Source organism: Struthio camelus, chromosome 19, assembly GCF_040807025.1.
Source record: "Struthio camelus isolate bStrCam1 chromosome 19, bStrCam1.hap1, whole genome shotgun sequence".
Classification (NCBI taxonomy): domain Eukaryota; kingdom Metazoa; phylum Chordata; class Aves; order Struthioniformes; family Struthionidae; genus Struthio; species Struthio camelus.
The window spans coordinates 8,840,332-8,853,756 of NC_090960.1; the positions used below are offsets into that span (position 1 = coordinate 8,840,332).

Sequence of the window (13,425 nt, forward strand, 5' to 3'; positions counted from 1 at the left end):
GTCCCACGTCTCCTGCCAGCACTGAGGTCAAAGCATGTAGGAAAATAAAGCTTTATTGGGGCTAGCAGCTTCTTACAAACATTAACTGCAGTGTGGCACCCCAAAAAGGATGCTCTGCCCTGCGTGAGTCCAAGTCAAAGAGTGACAAGATGGCACGGGGGGGCTGGAGGAACTGGGCCTACCACAGGCTCTGGAAAGCCTGTGGTCTCAATTAGCATGAGGCTCCCTGAGTCTGGCTTGGCAGCCCCCCAGGAGGGTCTGCGCCCCCCTCATCTCCCCTTCACCCCAAAGCTCCTCCAGGCATGGGTGGGTTTGGCCAGGACAGGAGGGACAAGAAAATCATGTTCTTGTGCCCTCCCATCGCCCTCTCTTGTACGGTCACTGACTCCCTTCTGCATGGGTGGGCACTGAGCACGTGCACTTACAGATACTGGAGGGCTTCATCCCCTCTGCGAGGGCACCTCAGTGAAGCAACAGCATCCTTGCCACTGCCTTAATTTGTGTAGACATAATGATATTTGCATATGCAAAGCAGACAGTTAATTTGCACCTCTGGCTTCACCTACTTGTGTTTAAATCACTGCACCCCACTCCTGCCGCGGCTTTGGTGCCCTGCGAGTTGTTGCACTGAGATACACCCGGCTCAGTCCCTCTGGCACAGCGTGATCGTTCGGCCTTCGCAAAGCCAGAAGACGGGGTAGAGGGGCTCCGTGAAGATGTGGTGGAAAGTGTGGATGAGCTGCGTCCTGTCCCCGAGGCCGTAGAAGGAAAGGATCCCCGTTCTGTAATCCAGGCTGACCCCCAGGTACTCGTACAAGCGCTCCTGGATCTTCTCTGACCGACCCTTGTGCCAGGCTAAGTAACAGTCTTCCCGCACCTGCAGCCCCCACGACCCGCCGTCCAGGCCGATGTTGAACTTGTGGCCTGGCTGCCGTTTCCGCGGGATGCCCCGGTACGTCACCCCCACGATGACGGAGTGGCCAGAGACCTTCACCTCCCAGTAGTGGCGGCCCTGGCCGTAGCTCTGCACGCACAGCACCTGCCACAGCTCAAAGCGGGCGGCGTGGTCCTGCTGCCGGCTGTCGGCGCTGCGCGGGTGTTTGGCCCTCTGGTTTCTGCTTGACAGCCGCAGGTACTTGTTGGCCGTCTCGGCGTCGAAGGTCAGGTTTCGGTGGTCTGGAAATGGGAGGAAGAAGCAAGGGCATGGATGGGGGGGGCCAAAACGCTTCGCGGTGCCTTTGCTCCTGCCCGTTTGTGTGAGCCCCCCGAGAGCAGCACGGTTTAAGCCGCGCAGGGCTGCCCCGAAAATAGACGCAAACGACTCCGAGCACGTTTGGAGGGGAAGAGGAGCGTGTCGGGACGTGACACCTGCCTGGCTCCTCCATGCCTGCCCGCATGCTGAAACGAATGAGAAAAGAGCCCAGAAACAGCTGGCGAGGGGCAAAGACCTGATGCTTTGCCCCTCGCTGATGCTGATGAGGGGAAGGCACAAAACAACTAGCAAATAGCTGCAAGCGTGCAATGGCTCAGCGGTAACTTTGGAAGAGATGGACTTGATTTTAAGAGCAAAAAGTGCGAGTGTGTGTGTGTGTGTGTGTGTGTGTGGATGTGGCAAGAGAGGAGAAAACCCAGGTGTTACATGAGCAAATATGGTATTGCAGGGAGTGACTCTCATCAGCGCAGGCTGTATTAACTCCTCCTGCCGGGGGGGGGGGACTGGCCTGTTGCCAGCACCTCACCTTCCTCCCACAGCAACCCAGCCTGGCTGGCTATTCTGGGCTCATGCCTACTGGTAATAAATTACATTTTTTGCTATTAATATTGCTGAGAAGGTTCTGTGGGATTTTCTGGCCATTAAGGAAGGGATCCTTGTAGATCCCTTAGGCATTGATGGTCTAGCTGGTGAGGGACCTGACAAAAGCACCCTAAACATTATTTATCCCTCTTTTAGATGGGGGGGGGGAGATGGAGAAACGAGCCTCGCTGCACTAACCGCTCTCCCCGTTGCGGCTGAGCCCGGGGCGGGGAGGCGAAAGGAAGGATCGCAGGTGGGAGCATCCGGGCTGATTTCCCAGGGCAAGGGAGCAACAATCGCAGGCCGGGCTCTGCACGGCACTCGCGGCCGTGCCGGCTCAGCGCCGGGCCGTGCTACATCCCCGCGGAGCGCCAGCTGCTGACGTTGTCGGCCTGCCCTGGGGAAGAGCCGTGTCTAAATATGGGTCCTTGGGAACAGGCACGTTGCTCGTGCCCGGGCGAGAAGCCGGAGGCAGGGGAAGCAGATAACACAGAGAGGGTGGAGACGGGGTGAGATCTGGAGCATCTCAGCGCTGGCCACGCTCTGCAGTGACCAACCAGACTCTGGGCATGGGCTGCTCCAGTTTCCGTGGGAAAGCTGGTCCCTGGTGCCCTTAAGGGCTAGCAACGACCCACGAGCGTTTTCCCGTCTGAACGGCGTCTCCCAGCCTGCCCTCCCCAGCCACGTGACACCCTCCTCTGTATTTAGGGAAACGCAGCCAGCGCCAGGACCGGGCTCACAAGAGATGCTTTGTGAGAGCCAGGGAGGGAACCCACACCCCCGTAGCCACAAACGCTCTCCTGCAGCCACCTCGCTCTGCCCACCTCCTCCCAGGGAAGGGTCCCAGCTTGGAGAAATCACTGCCCTGCCCCCAAGGCCAGCTGGGGACCCCAGCACAGCCCCGTTCCCCCCCCGCTCCCACTGTGCTCCTCACCCTTCAGAAGCTCAGCTCGGAGCTGGCACTTGGGGAGAGGGTCCACCACCTTCACCACCGCAGGTGCCTCTGGCTGGACTGGACCTATGGAGAGGGGAGAGCACCAGGTGGATGGCGGGAGCTGAGGTTTGCTCAGGTGGGAGGAAGCCAGCAGGCATTTCGTGTGATGCCACCCAAAGAACTCATCCCTGCCAAACTTCAGGGGAAGGAGGAGGAGAAGGAGGAGGAGGAGGAGGAGGAGGAAAACCATCACATCCAAGCCTGGGAGCGGGCACATATTGCTGCGGCTTGGCACTGCCAATAAGGACAGGGCACACAGAGAAGCCACCTAGCACGTCCCATCCTGTTGATACTTGTCTGCTGGAAAGCAGACACGTGCCCCCCTCTCAGCCCCCTGTGCCCAGGAGCTGTATCCCCAGCATAGTGACACTGGACCAGGGCAAGGCTGTGGTCCAGAGTGGCTTGAGGTCCTTTGGGGTGATCTGTGTGCAGAGGGCTTACCTGTGGCTACGGGGTCAGTGGCTTTGGGGGCCACGGAGCCAGGCAAGTCTTCCAGCAAGAGCTTGGAGATGTCCGTGAGGATCTCAGTGATGGGCTCTATCATGCCCACATTGAACTCCACAGGGGGCAATGCCTCCGGGCTCTCTGGAGAAGGGAGCAGGGGGAATTCCTGCGGACGGACAGACAGATACCCATGCAGCTAGACTGGGGAGGATCAGCAGCCCCAAGGGGTTGGCCACGTCTCCATCCTCGCCAGAAGGGAGCAGAGCTGGGAATGCTCAGGCACCAGTGAAAGGGATGGAGAGGGACAAGGGACACTGTGCCAGGGCGATACCTCAAGGAACGTCCGGTTGTCAGTGCAGGCCAGCAGGTCCTGTGCCTTCTCTCTGTGGTGGTCGAAGGCATCTAGGCAGTCCTTCAGGTGGCTCCAGTTCTCTTCCACTTGCCCCAGTGCTGCTGCTTGCTCTTGCTGGATCCTGGCCACTGTTAGCCGCTGGCAGTCCTCCAGGGCTTTCTCCAGGTGGGCAAATTTGTTCAGAACCATCAACTTCAGCCTCTCGGAGGAGTCCTGGATGGGGAAGACAGGTGAGATCCAGTGGGCTCCCTCCCAGGGAGCAGCATGGGGCACCCGTGTCCTGTCGCAGCATTACCTTGATGCTGTGCGTTTGCTTCTCCAGCTCTTGCATCGCCTGCTCGATCCTCTCTGACTCCTGCTGGGCTTTTTCCAAGGTCTCTCTCAGAAGGGCCTGCAAAGGGTGGCACAGACACCTCGCGGTGGAGAGCGATAGAGCTCACCTCGCGCCCATCTATCCCTCATGGGCCTCCGAGAAAAACCCTCGTGAGGAAGGAGGAGGCTTAGGGAGGGGAAACGCTGTGTTGCGTCACTTAGAAGTGAGGCACTTTGCTGGATTTCACCCTTTTCTAGCTGCTTCCCCTAGATCAGGGGGTTACAAACATACATAGCAGCACTTTTTTCAGAATTGCTGAGTTTATGCCATTCTCTGCTGCTCCTAACAGCCCGTGATTTCTCAGGGAAAGAGCCCGTGACAGCTCCGTCAGCTGAGGCCAGGCACAGCTCAGCATACAGTAGGTACCTCACATCCCCGCAGGCTGAGAGGCTGCAACCCTTGCTGACTGCTCCGGGGGACGTCATGCTGTGCCCAAGCCACCTTGCGTGGCCAGCCCGGCTCAGCTGTCCCTTTCCCACCACCCCAGTGCAGTCACCCTGGAGGGCGAGACTATGTTGGTCAGGGAGGAGGACGGGGCAGAGCTGCCTTGCTCGGGGCTGGACTCGCAGCCCGGGGGTGCTTAAAGGCTGGTGGTGGCCTTGCTACGCTGACGAGGGGATGCAGGGGCAGCAGATGGGCAGAAGAGCCTCAGTGCAGGGGTGGTCGATGGCTCCCCTGTCCCCCACCTGCTTTTTAGAGCGCTCCTCCTCGAAGAGCACCCGCCGGTGATGCTGGCACTGCTGGACGGTGCAGATGCAGCAGATGCATCGCCTCTCGTCCTCGCAGTAGAGCTCCAGCGGGCGCCCGTGCCGCGGGCACTGGCCGCCGTGCGCCACCTCGCGCCTCTCGGCGCCCGAGGCCTGCACCTCGCCCGTCCGCGCCAGCTCCACCACGCTGCACAGCGTCACGTTCTTCTTCAGCTCCAGGCGCCGCTCGAAGCTCTTCCGGCACTCGGGGCAGGTGTAGCCCTTCTCGGCCCTGGAGGCCTCCTGCTCTTGCTTGTCCCAGTGGTCGCTGATGCATTGCCGGCAGAAGTTGTGCCCGCAGGGCAAGGTCACGGCCACCCTGAACAGCTCCAGGCAGATGGAGCAGACCAGCTTCTCCTCCAGCTTTTGGGAGACTGTCGATGCCATCCTGTGCCGGGGAGCAGGGCACCGAGGAAACGAAACCCAGCCCCAGCTGGGGAAAAGGAGGAAGAGATGGTGATGCAGAGCCCAGAGGCGGGTCGAGGCACAGAGCCAGACACTCTTAAAGAGACACCCAGCGGGTGCTGCTCGGCAGTTCGGCCTCGCCAGCTCCGACCTGCGCTCGCCCACAGGCGGAACAGACAGCTCGGAGGGTTGAATCTGCTCCCTGCGAGGGGCTGCAGAGCACAGCAGGGTGCCCCAGAGAGGATAAAAACGCTGCAGTGACAGCAGGGGGAAATTGTTTTTCCTCCTGCAAGAGGCTAAAAAGATTCAAAGCAATGCATATGTGCTTGTACGTGTTTGCATGAGTATCCGTATTCTATATAATCCGATTTCCTTTTCTGCCTTTGGCGGGGAACTTCCTCGCCTCTCAGCAGTTGTTTTCCCCAGATGCAGGGATGCTCGCTGCAATCCCACAGCACCTGCTCCAGCACTCAGGGTTGCTGGTGGGTCGGGCAGGCCAGTTGCAGAGGGAGGATAGCCCACCCTTGCCTCTCCCAGGGCCCCAGAGACTGGTCCCCAAGCAGAGCATGACAGTTGTCCCTGGCAGAGAGACCTCAGTGTGGCACTCCTGCCCCATCAGCCAGCCTGGCAACTGGCAGAGAGGAGCACCCACTGCTGCTGCAGACACTTGCCGCTTCCCTCTGCGCTGACAAGGGCTGTGACGCATGCCAGCAGCCAGCCACTCTAACTGCCTCCCTCCCTCCCTCCTTGCATCCTTCAAACCACAGCTCCTGCTGTTTGCATATGCCAGCTGGGGCAGCCAACGCTCCTTGCGCGGTAGAGAGAACTAGCACTAACTTGTACTAGCATGTTCCTTGCAATACCTAGTGCACATCAGTAGAGCTCTACCCCAAAAGGCAGGAAAGACCTCACCCGGGAAATCAGTCCATGCCCAGATGACAGGTGGAGTCTTCTGTCTGGAGGCGATTGTGGTGCCTGCGTGCCATGTGTCTTCATATCTTTATACAGTTCACATTCAGGAAGGAAAATGCTGCCAACCTTCCAGTCCAATCCTTATCTACATACCCTTGCAGACATACTATCATTGTGAGCACATGTTGCTGATCAGCTAAACACTGTTCTGTGAGGTGGCCTTAGCTCTGCCAACAGCTCTGCAGCCTCCTCACGTGGCACAGCATTGCTTTCACCCACCTGCCCAGGTAAGGCGAGTGGGGAGGAGATCCCTACTGCGGTTAGGGCATTCGCGGTCGGGGTGGTGGGAGATCAGAGGAGTTTCTGTATCAAACGCAAGCTCGGAGGCACAACCTCAGACTGCCCCTGAACTCAGCAGGGCACGTTAGGACCTGTCACAACTCACTGCATGCCACAACAGAGCTTCAGCCAAGGCAAGCAACAGCCCTCCAAACATTTATTTTGGCTGAATCTGCAAATTCTGACCAAATATTAAAAGGGAGAGCATATGGCAGCTCACTACCTAACTGGTAATGGCCCTGAGCAATGGCAGCAGGTGGGCATTTCAGCCCAATCTCATTTGCTTACTGGAGTCTCTTGTTTCCCTAGGAAGAGGGGGACCTTAGATTAAGGTTGCTAGGAACCAGAGTTGGGAAAAGACAGCTGCAGTGGCAGGAACACATTGGTATCTGGGGGTTTTATTTAAAACACGCAAACAGTGATTGGACTAAGAGCTCTGCAGAGCAGAAAACACCACAGATCTCTCCACAACTTGGGTACAGGACAGGCAGCAGTAGGCTGCCAGGCCATCACCATGTGTCTGCTCCACAGATCTGCTTTAGACTCCTGTCAACACATTGTCCAGCAGGTGAGGAGAAGGAAACTGGGGTCCATGTGCTTGGACAGCTGTTGGGAGAAGTCAGCTTCATTAACTTTGACCTTGAACAGACTCTTACAAGGTTTACCAGGTACTTAGCTGTGCTCTTCTCTCCCTGTAACATCCAGGAGGGGAAGGAGAGCCAAACCAGGAGGAAGGGCTGCATTTCTCCCGTGCAGCCCACTGAACTCCCCACGTCCGCACCAGATGGCTGGGACACCCAAGCTCTTCTCAGTGAACACAAGGCAGTGCCTCCAGTGTTGCTCACAACGCGTTTAATCAGACTCAGCTTTTTAAGAGAACTGTACAAAAAAAGAGCCAACACAGCCCCAAACCGCAGCACTGGGAAGGGGAGGAGACACAGGTGGACCTGGCTCCATCTGCACTGTAAATGGACAAAAGGAGAGCTCTGATCCCTTCAGAGAAGCAAGGCAGAGCATCTCTGGTGGACTCGACCCTGGCACCCTTATCAATCAGCTCTGCCACAAAATCAGTAGCAAGATTTCAGCCTGGACATGGATTTGTTCTCATACGTGAACATGCTCTTAAGCAGCCTTTTGACCACACAACTGCCAATGCTGCAAATGCCTGTTGCCCTTAGCTGCCTGCTTCCCAGTACTGCCAACAAAGTGGAACTTGGAGCCAGAGGGCTGAGAATTTGTTGTCTTCCTCTGGAGGTGCAGACTTCTCCCGGCATCACAGTTCTGCAAACACAAGGAAGCCAGCAGTCCCACGTTCTGGGCCTGCATCCTCATGTACACCAGAGAACGCAGAGAAGAGGCCAGGCCCCTAGTAAATGCCATAGGTGGGCTCCTTGGTATCTCGGTATCTGTCCAGGTACCTCAGAGGCTGCTGGCGTGGGAACTTTTCCTGTGGAGGATGGTAAACGGGTGGCCGCACAAATTCAAACACGGGTTCCTTCATATCTGTAAAGGGGGAAGGCAGAACGTTAGCAAGATGCCTCAGATCCAAACCCTGGCCCCTTCCCTTTGCTAGCAAGGGCTGCCTTGTGCATCCAGGTCAGGGCACGAGATCAGGGCTGGTTAAGCACATCCTAGTGAAGGCTCCCTTGTTATTTTAAAATGTTCATTCAGAAAGGCCTTTAGAGGTCGTTTCCTCAGACAGCTGTTAGGCTGGTGAAGGATGGCTCAATAAATTCTCTAAATTACAGTCTGTACTGTAAGAGGTCCAAGTGCCCCAGTGACAGCCAGGATCAGCAAAGGGCCTTAGCAACAGTTCTTTCACTGATCTTGTGCTTGATGGGCAGGAGCCATGCCTCCGCCCACAAACGGGCCCCCTCCAGCACCCCTGCACAGTGCGTTTCTTACCGAGAAGCTGATGAAAGACCCGAGTAACGGAGCTGTCCCACTGACACTGGAAAAATGCCAGCCCTGCTGGGGTCATGTGGTCCTGGTGCTTCTCGTAGAAGTCAAACGTCCTAAAGGTTCTCATCTTGAGACTGCGGCTGGAAACAGGACACAGGCACAAGAGCTGAGGCGAACCTCTTTTCCTGCAGCATCCTGCTAAGCAGCTACTTCCCCACCTCACCCCAGAGTTTACAAACAGAAAGGGAAAAGGAATCACCAGGAGAAAGCCTCCCTGGTGCTTCAGCACTACAGACATTTGCCCTGGCCAGGGCAAATCACTTTCTCAACAGCCTGTTTGAAGGCAGTGTGACTCTACGAGGCTTGCAGGGCTGGGATTCTGGCTTCAGGTAGCATGCAGACCGAGAAGGCCTGAACAACCCTGCAGGTCGAAAGAAACTGATCTGCTGCAGGAGTAACAAGCAGTAACATCCAAGCCAAGAAAGAATGGAACGGCCTAATGAAAACCTGAATTACCACGGCATCGGCCGAGCATCCTCACTGAAATCTACTGGGCAGTCTTGCTTGAAGAGGAGGAAGATGAAGCGATGGTAGCCAGTTCCCCTGGCAGGGAAAGGCGGCAAGTAATGGCAAATCTCCTTTCCTGACTTGACGTCATTGCCTGGGATGTTTGTCCTGAACACAAAGAAGTTTATTTCACTAAGTAGCCATTCATTTCCCCACTTTTGGGCTAGGAGTTTCATACAGGGTCGTAGTAAATCACCTCGCACTAGGCTTTGACATGAGCTATTTTCCACCTCTTTAACAAACGTGCAGATAGTAGAGGCTGATTTTACTGGAAGAAATCACATCCAGTGAATGGAACGCAGAACAGCACCAACACCTGCAACTACTGCATCTTTAGCAGGACCCAGAACACAGACGTGTGACAAGCCCAGGGCAGGAGCATCAGAGAAAGCCAAGGAACCATCTTGGCAACACATCTATTCCCAAGCTCTTTTGAAAGAGTTTCCACCCTCTCAGCCTGGGTTTCTCCTGAGCCAAGGAGCACAGAGCTCTGATCAGCAATACTCACACCAGCCAGTGGAGGTACTCTGAGTCAGTGTCTCTTAAATGTCCATCTGCAAATGCACACAATGGAGAAAGGCACCTTAGTGACAATGTGGTGTTTGCATTAGCCCCAAGGCAAGAATGCCAGTCCACCTGGAACAGGGCACCTCAAGACCTCCCAGCACTTCTCACGTAACGGAAAACAATTCATCCTTATATGGCTGAGCTCAAAACGAGGAGCCAAGAACTCTACCGTTGGAACCCCGACATCACAAGGACTTCCTGGATGACGCCTACTTTCGCTGCACCTTAGTTTCCTGGGGTGCCTAGTGCCAGCTAACCTACCTCCCTAAGAGTCTGCAAAGAGAGGGGGCACTTGGGACAGGCAAGCTGTGTGCAAGAGAGAAGAGTCTGGCAGTAAACAAAACATGGAGTCATGGAATTGCTTCCCCTATGCTGTGACATGGGCCCTGTTTTGTCACTGTCCCATCTCACAGCTGCAAACTGGATAATATATTCCTGCACTTGCAGAGATTTTAGGATACCAAAACCTTTCCTGTGTATGTAATACAGTGAGGTAACACTCAGCATTTTGCAAACATCCACTCATCTTCTAATAAGTGACAGAAGGGCACAAAAGCACTCTCAGAAGACACAACTTTTCCCCCACGGCAGGCAAATTCTAACTCCCTTTCCAGACACAGTCTCTGAAGCCGTTCTCTGCACCCAGAGCTTAGGGGACAGACCCTGTGTAACAGGTTATCGCATCATCCCTGACCATGCAGCTGAAAGAAACAGGAGCTTCCTATCCAAAAGCAGATTGAAACAGCCTAGTTTAAACATTGTTCTTAAAGAACTTGCTACTCACCTGGATTTGTGAGTAACAGAGTCCACAGGGACCCTTTATCTGCCTCATATGACACTTCAGGGGGACTGGAAGCCTAAATGAACGATATAAAGAGAACATAAATCGCCTGGACAACAGTCTCCATTAAGTCATGATTTCAAAGGCAAAGAAGGTGAATCTGTCAGGGGAACAGCCAGAGAGCAGCACAGACCAGACATGGCCATGGCGTAGCGTTACCCAGCTCCATCAGGAGAGCTCCAGGAGTATTAATAAACCCCAGTTTGCTGACAGACAGTGAACCTGTTGTGAAGATCTACTCTTATCGCATTTAAGAAATGTACATTTGCTTTATCACAGAGGAAACGCCCTTGTAAGAGAAATCCTCCAGAAGTGATGATGCCAATCAGGAGCATCTGACAAAAAGATGCAGGCTTTCCCACGATGTTGGGGATGTTCCCAACTCTCCTCACGCACCTCTGATGGAGTCACCATGTTCCCGTGGTAGACTGGTACGACATGCTCATCTTCCTGGCTGTACCCCACCCTTAGGATAACCCAGGGGGTGAACGTGGCCCCCTTGAACAGGTCACGAAATATCCCGTAGCGTTCTGCCACGCGCTGCTTGTGGAACGGACCACTGGTCTTCTCCCACTCAGCTCTGACTTCATCGAGGGGGATCAGCACTGCAAATGGAGGGAAGTGGTTGGAGAGGGCTGCCGGAGAGAGAGCACCCAGGGCAGGGGAGAGGAGATGGGACACAGACCTGTTCGGAGCCGTGCTGCTCTTTCCATCTCGACATTCTGGTGGTTCTGTCTCAGGATCTTTTTTCTTTCCTTGAGTTCCTTCATCCGCAGCAGTTTATCACGTGGCAGGCTGATGTCAATCTCTGGCTCTTCACAGAGAAATAAAAAAACACATGCATGAAAAATATGGATGCTCAAAATATCCAGAACCAAAAACCCCACAAAACAGTTAGTGTTTCTTTGGGAAATAGGACAGATTTTTAGGTCTACAACCGTGGCCCCAGCCTACAAACAGCTTCCCAGATCTCTAGCAAAGAAACGAAAAAGCACAGATCTATCTGCGAGTACCTGGCTCAGAGGTAGTGTATTGCCGGTACGTCTTCCACCACCGAGGCTTTCTGCTCTCCTTTTCAGCCAGTCTGAAGTAGCGAGTGAAACTGCGATATTTTGCTAGCGTTTCCAAGTTGCTGACGTCTATGTCTTCGTTAGGCATCGGCCCCAGAGGGGCTGCCCTTTTGCAGAGAGCAGCTGGAAACGGCGAGCGCTTTCATTGTAAAAACACAGCAAGAGACAAGCCCGACCGAGCGAGCCCGGGACCGGATGAAGAGCAGGAACACGGTTTGGGGCTAAAGCAGGGCCAGGACAGGAGCAGAGCTGAACTCTAGTGCGTCGTTAAGTCGGGGGGGTTTTGGGGCATCCTCAGTTTTAAGCTGCCGTTTCCCATTTATGGAAGAATCCTCTCTTTCCCTCTATAAAGCACCACAGCATCGTTATGGGGGAGGCCCCGCTTTGCCGTAGGCCTCGAGCCTGGAGTCCTTCCCCATTTGCCAAAGGGGCACTGGCAAGGGAGCCCAGGCGTCCGAGACCCCCCGCCACCGCCCCAAACTGGCTCCTGCCAGACACATTTGGGAGGGCCCAGGCGCCCGAGAGCCAGCCCCTCCCCCCAACCGCCTCCTACTACACGCCCTTGGTGGAACCCAGGCGCCCGAGAGCCAGCCGCTCCCTCCCACCCCCCCCCACGGCTCCTACACGCCCGTGGGGGGACCCAGGCGTCCGAGGGCTCCCCCACCCCCCGCGTCTCACCGGCGGTGCCGAAGGCTCTCCCGCTCCGTACGCCGTACAGCGCCGCGCTCAGCATGGGCGCCGCCATCGTGCGCACCGCCCTAACGGAAAGCCCCCGTTGCTATAGCGACAGAGGCTGCCCCGGGCAGAGCCTGGCGAGAAAGGCCCCCGTTGCCATAGAGACAGAGGCTTGCCCCGGGCAGAGCCTGGCGAGGAGAAAGGCCCCCGTTGCCATAGAGACAGAGGCTTGCCCCGGGCAGAGCCTGGCGAGAAAGGCCCCCGTTGCCCGCAGCAACCATCCCCGAGGGGAAGGGCGGCGCGGGCCAGCCCTGAGAGGGGGGCGGCCATGGCGGGTCGGGGGGGGAGTCTCCTCAGGGAAGGGCGAGCTGGGGTCCTGAGGGCACCTCGTGGGGTTGGGGGGGGGGGTCCACAGTCGGTCCCTGTCGCCGGCTGCCCCCCACCCTGCTCTTCCTACCCAAAGAGCCACCTGCCTTTACCTTCCACAGGGGAACTAAGCCTCCAGCAAGAGTTTCAGACCCAGAGTTTGGGCTTTTTAGAGCCAGCACAGGCTGTGGAGAGCCCTGAAGATGTAACAGTGCCAGGACCAAAAGAACTCATGTTGCCCGTTTCCTGCAGACCCGTGATTTGTGCTCCTGCGCGGGCTCGGGGATGTCTTGTAAGAGGTTGGGTGGTAGTAGGATGGGAACGGGAGCTTTCCCCCGGTTACACCTTCATGGATCTCACAGGAACATAATTCTTGGTGGTTCCTCTGTCCCCGTGTCAGGTCAGCCACGGGGAAATTAGCCAAGAGGTCACACTCCGATAGCAGGGACAGGACACGAACCCCCCGCACATTGGTCATGTTTCTTCAGGAAATGCAATTCCACCTTTTTCTGGGGAGAGGGGGAAACCTCAAGTGAAGTTCGTAACACTTTTCTCACAGACAACCAGTAGCCAGGAGGAAAGCTGTGGTCAGGCCAAGCGCATGCGTGCTCAAATGACAGGGCAGTGGTGGTAACATATGTGGAGAAAACCCACCCAATTCAGGGCTGTTGAGGCCACAGAAAGAAGCATGTGAATGAATCGAGCCAGTTGTGGTTCTGGGAAAGCGATCGCTTGCCTGCTCTTTGGACAGCGTAACAACATCCTGGCCTGCAGAGCGGCCGATCCTCCCCACCCCGTGGGCGCTGCGAAGGGAGCAAAGACCCAGCAGACATCCCCTCTACCCTGCCTTGTGCCCAGGTGCTCTGGGGTGGTGGGCTCCAGTAGTTTTTTATTCCAGTCTGTCCCCCGCCATAATTCAGCAGCCCCCCAAAAGCAGATCCATTTCCCCTGATGGGGAGAAGAGATAGCAGTGGAGACAGCAAAGGGTGCTGGTGGGGATGACCTGCCCATGAAGATTCAGGCATTTCAGACATCAGTGCAAACTTGAGGCAGAGACCTCCTCTCCTGGCCTGAACA

The 13,425-nt window shown here is 56.0% G+C and overlaps 2 protein-coding genes across 3 annotated transcripts; both read right to left on the reverse strand.

The window, feature by feature from the left end:
• Positions 1 to 37: 37 nt before the first annotated feature.
• TRIM65 (tripartite motif containing 65) lies at positions 38 to 5,160 on the reverse strand. Of its 2 annotated transcripts, XM_068913833.1 has the most exons (6): positions 4,645 to 5,160; positions 3,881 to 3,976; positions 3,565 to 3,798; positions 3,231 to 3,399; positions 2,730 to 2,813; positions 38 to 1,176 (listed from the first exon to the last, which is right to left on the reverse strand). In XM_068913833.1, exons 1-6 carry the CDS (start codon positions 5,089 to 5,091, stop codon positions 644 to 646), a joined length of 1,563 nt encoding a protein of 520 aa, XP_068769934.1. In that variant the 5' UTR covers positions 5,092 to 5,160; the 3' UTR covers positions 38 to 643. The 2 variants fall into 2 exon arrangements, with proteins under 2 accessions (XP_068769934.1, XP_068769935.1); XM_068913834.1 differs by lacking the exon at positions 2,730 to 2,813 and having other exon boundaries at positions 496 to 1,176.
• A 2,035-nt stretch (positions 5,161 to 7,195) lies between these two features.
• MRPL38 (mitochondrial ribosomal protein L38) lies at positions 7,196 to 12,117 on the reverse strand. Its single transcript, XM_068914204.1, has 9 exons — positions 11,986 to 12,117; positions 11,251 to 11,430; positions 10,923 to 11,051; positions 10,634 to 10,842; positions 10,181 to 10,253; positions 9,338 to 9,383; positions 8,779 to 8,937; positions 8,266 to 8,402; positions 7,196 to 7,863 (listed from the first exon to the last, which is right to left on the reverse strand). The coding sequence occupies exons 1-9, from the start codon at positions 12,050 to 12,052 to the stop codon at positions 7,727 to 7,729; spliced, it is 1,137 nt and encodes a 378-aa protein (XP_068770305.1). The 5' UTR covers positions 12,053 to 12,117; the 3' UTR covers positions 7,196 to 7,726.
• Positions 12,118 to 13,425: the final 1,308 nt, after the last annotated feature.

Bases quoted from the DNA above. Each gene is read 5' to 3' on its own strand.
- TRIM65 (XM_068913833.1), bottom strand. From the start codon at position 5,091: ATGGCATCGACAGTCTCCCAAAAGCTGGAGGAGAAGCTGGTCTGCTCC. The intron at 3,977-4,644 runs GTGGGGGACAGG...CACCCTTTGCAG, and splicing joins AGGAGCGCTCTAAAAAGCAG to GCCCTTCTGAGAGAGACCTT. The intron at 1,177-2,729 runs GTGAGGAGCACA...TCCCATTTCCAG, and splicing joins CCGAGCTGAGCTTCTGAAGG to ACCACCGAAACCTGACCTTC.
- MRPL38 (XM_068914204.1), bottom strand. From the start codon at position 12,052: ATGGCGGCGCCCATGCTGAGCGCGGCGCTGTACGGCGTACGGAGCGGG. The intron at 9,384-10,180 runs GTGAGTAGCAAG...GTGCATTTGCAG, and splicing joins TCTGTTACTCACAAATCCAG to ATGGACATTTAAGAGACACT. The intron at 7,864-8,265 runs GTAAGAAACGCA...CCCCCTTTACAG, and splicing joins GGTCTTTCATCAGCTTCTCG to ATATGAAGGAACCCGTGTTT.